The sequence below is a fragment of the Atta colombica genome, unplaced genomic scaffold, assembly GCF_001594045.1.
Source record: "Atta colombica isolate Treedump-2 unplaced genomic scaffold, Acol1.0 scaffold33, whole genome shotgun sequence".
Taxonomy (NCBI): Eukaryota; Metazoa; Arthropoda; class Insecta; order Hymenoptera; family Formicidae; genus Atta; species Atta colombica.
Genome location: NW_017259437.1, coordinates 242,986 through 246,565, shown reverse-complemented (window position 1 = coordinate 246,565; position 3,580 = coordinate 242,986). Strand labels below are relative to the sequence as shown.

General features: G+C 36.5%; 1 protein-coding gene across 4 annotated transcripts in view; it reads left to right on the top strand.

Annotated features, from left to right (window-relative positions):
• The first annotated feature begins 2,699 nt into the window (after nt 1–2,699).
• Nucleotides 2,700–3,580, top strand: part of LOC108690536 (THAP domain-containing protein 1 A-like) — a 2,178-nt gene continuing 1,297 nt past the window's right edge. For 2 of the 4 annotated variants that reach the window (XM_018197877.1, XM_018197874.1), the window contains exons 1-3: nt 2,700–2,909; nt 2,983–3,121; nt 3,222–3,367. In XM_018197877.1, the coding sequence (XP_018053366.1) occupies nt 3,226–3,367 (142 nt within the window). In that variant the 5' untranslated portion in view covers nt 2,700–2,909; nt 2,983–3,121; nt 3,222–3,225. Of the gene's footprint in view, nt 3,122–3,221; nt 3,368–3,580 lie in introns of all 4 variants that reach the window. The other 2 variants (XM_018197876.1, XM_018197875.1) reach the window with 2 other exon arrangements.

The following is a 3,580-nucleotide window of genomic DNA, read 5'->3' as shown; positions in this document are numbered from 1 at the left end:
ATTTTAATGAAATTAGGTTCATTCGCGGCAAAATGAGATGCGGACCAATAAATACATTAGGAGCTGTAAGCTTATTGGCTACCGCATCACATTTTGCCGCGTGGCAAGTTTCCGTGTTCAGTGTGCAAAAGCCATGAATAGTTGTTTCTATGGTCTTCCCACCGAGGATTTAATCCAGATCAGAATATAAAAACCAACCAACTACAATTGAACATTTCCTTCGACGTGACAGGGGAATACTGTAAAGCTGCGTTCGGAAATATCTCGTTTGGTGTATTTCGGTGATTTCAGTGGAGAAATAGTGGGGGTATCATGTGCCTTTGAGTGGTGAGTATCTCGAACAGCTTCTGTGGCGTGTATGTCATCTCAATTCCATCTCACTGCTCACGTTTAACTAGAGCACTAGAAATGTAGGTATTCGCGTCCATCATTTTTATTCCTTTTCCCACTCCTTCCTCTATTCCCATTTCATCACTGAGCTGTGGCGGGTTATGATCAGTACAGATTATGATTTGCTGCTTGAAATTTTGTTTTCATTCCATTTTTGCTCTCAAAATCATTTGAATATCTATCGTAATATTAGTGCAGGATCTGAAATGTCTGGCGTTTAGGTTATTTCTAGACAAAGTGCCAAATATGTATGTCAATTTAAGGTAAAGGATTGAAATTTTTCATCTGCGAGGAAGTGTAGTGATGTTTATTCACAAGTATTTTACAGCAAATGAATGAAATGAATCGATGAATATTATCCAGGAAATTTAAATAATCGAATACCTTTTTCTGATCTATTAATACAATTTATCGCAATGCAACAAGGCATTTTATAAATTTTTTTGCCTTCGTTAATATATAATATTTCAGGTTTTTATATCCTTCTCTTCGTCTCTTAGTCTATGGTAAAATTTCGAAATGAGGAAATACATATTGGGAGTATAAATTAGTTCGGTACGTTTTTTTGTGTTCAAAAATGCATTTATTTTGAAACAAAATGAATGAACAGATCAATTAAAGTATTGTCCATCGCTGCCTACTATTTTTTCCCATCTCTCAGGCAATTTTCGAATTCCATCTCGAAAAAATGACTCGTCTTTGGAGGCGATCCAATTTTGGAACCAATTTTCGATTTCTGCGAAAAAAGTGAACCGGTGACTTGCCAAACCGTGCTGTATCCTTTGGAACAACCAGTAATTAGAAGGAGCAATGTCCGGAGAATACGGTGGGTGTAGTAAAACATCCCATTTGAGCGTTTCCAAGTATTTTTTTACGACTTTAGCGACATGAGGCCGAGCATTGTCATGAAGAATAATAATTGTTTTTTATCACGTCTTTATCATGTCTTTGCTCGTATTCCGGCCGTTTTTCTCGCAATGCACGGCTCAAACGAATCAATTATAGCCGATCGCCCATAATGGAATCGCCAGGTTTCAGCAGCTCATAGTGAATAAGACCCTTTTGGTTTCATCGGATACAGAGCATGATCTTCGGCATGAATGTTCGGCCTTGATGTTGATGTTAAGATCGATGGCAACGATTGACCGGGTTTAGCGTAATATTTTTTCTTCTTGGGATAGAATATCCACTTCTCCAGTCACAATCCGATGCAAAAAACCTTTCTCTATTGTCTTCGAATCAGTTCGCAAGTGAAAAATCGCCTTTCAACGTCTCTCGGTTTCAGTTCATAAGGCACCCAATTTCTTTGTTTTTGAATCATTCTCATGGCTCTCGATCGTACAGAAATGGCTTGTTGAGTTACCCCCAATGATTCTGCAAGCTTCTCTTGCGTTTGACTCTGATCTTCTTCGCGTAATGCCTCTTATTCTTTTGTCTTCGAATTTTTTTGGCTGTCCAGAGCGAGGTTTATTTTCAACGCTGAAATCTCCATCCTTGAAACGTTGAAACCATTCCCTATATGATTTATAAGTTGGAGCAGTGTCACCACAAACTTTGACAAGCATTCGATGGGCTTCAGCCGCACTTTTCTTCCAATTAAAGCAGAAAATCAAAACCTCCCGTAAATGCTTGGTTAACACAAAATTCGACATTTCAAACACAATAAAAATCACGGTTTTTGTATGAAACTCAAAGCGGTATATAAACTGAATATTATTAGCAGATGTTTAACCTCTCTGAAACCGCCAAAATCAGCTATCACTATGAACCATTCACAACAGCTGGAGCCATCCTTTAGGGAAACGGACCGAACTAATTTGTACTCCCAATAAATACAAAGCTATAAAATTTTCAATAACTTAAAAGCCTATAACAATCGTAATAATCATAATCTTCTCAGCGGCAGAATGGTAAGGAGTGAAGAAAGGAATAAAAATGGCGGATATGCGAAAACTCACATTTATAGTGCCTTAGTTTAACCCTAACTTTGAGCTAAACAATTCACCAGTGAAGAAAGGCGATGAAATGAGGAACGACGGCAGAATATGATTGTAAAAAGAAAGTATTTATAATCAGACCTTGTACTTAAGGCTTCCTTAAATTTATCTTTAGATGCTCAGCAGCCAATGAAATAATAATAGAGATATCTAAAGATAAATTTAAGGAAGCCTTAAATATAAGGCCTGATTATACAGGCATAAGTCATTCCTTCCAAATTTCGAATTTCGATTGGTCGATTCCCTTATGCACTATGCATTATACGTTATGCAAATCTGTCCTGCGGCCATAACACATCGGTTCACACCGACTCCCCTTGCTTTTCGCACGGATGGTTTAGTGGCACTCGGTGTGTCTCTCTCGACATTTTCGAACAATCTCACACTAGTGCACACCGAGTATTTCCGAACGCAGTTCTAATTCAGCTAGCAATCTAGCAGAAAAACAAGCGTCGTATGTCGCTGACTATAGAAATCGTGCTCCTTTGCAAGAGGAAGGGGAGAAAGGGGTGAGAATGAGGGGTGAGAGTTGCTTTGCATGGAGAGTTGAAATCCATGTGGAAGAATACAATTATAGACCTTTTGTTTCTGACAGATTTCCTAATCTCAATAATTATCAACTTTAATGTCGCTTAATATCTCTTTTCGCGGGGCAGATTGATACTTTTTTCTGCCAGATTCTTTCATTTCAAGCAAAAACACATCGAATGAGCTGAATTTTATTGATTTTTGAGGTGGGATAACTAAACTATAATTACTGAATATACATGTGCATGTGAGAAGTATATAAACTTTGCAGTTTCTTTTTGTATATAATTATATATTTTTTTTAAGCACCATGCCAAGCTGTTACATCAAAAATTGTACGAATCGTGTACGGATAAATGATATAAAATTTTTTAAATTGCCGAAAGAACCTGTTGTTCGCCAGCAATGGCTGAAGGCCTGCGGAAAAAATGAAGGAGAATTACCTAAATCTGGTAAATTATTAAAATTTATATTAATATTTATTATCGTGTAATTGTATTTTATATTATTTTGACAGACTAATAAATACTATAAAATATAAATTTAATCTAAAGGGCCAATAAGCCTCATAGAATGTTAAAACACTAGTTTGTTTCAAATCGATTTACAATTCCAATTTAATAAGAAAGAAGTAATAAAAAGAAATCTCTAGAATTATATAAACA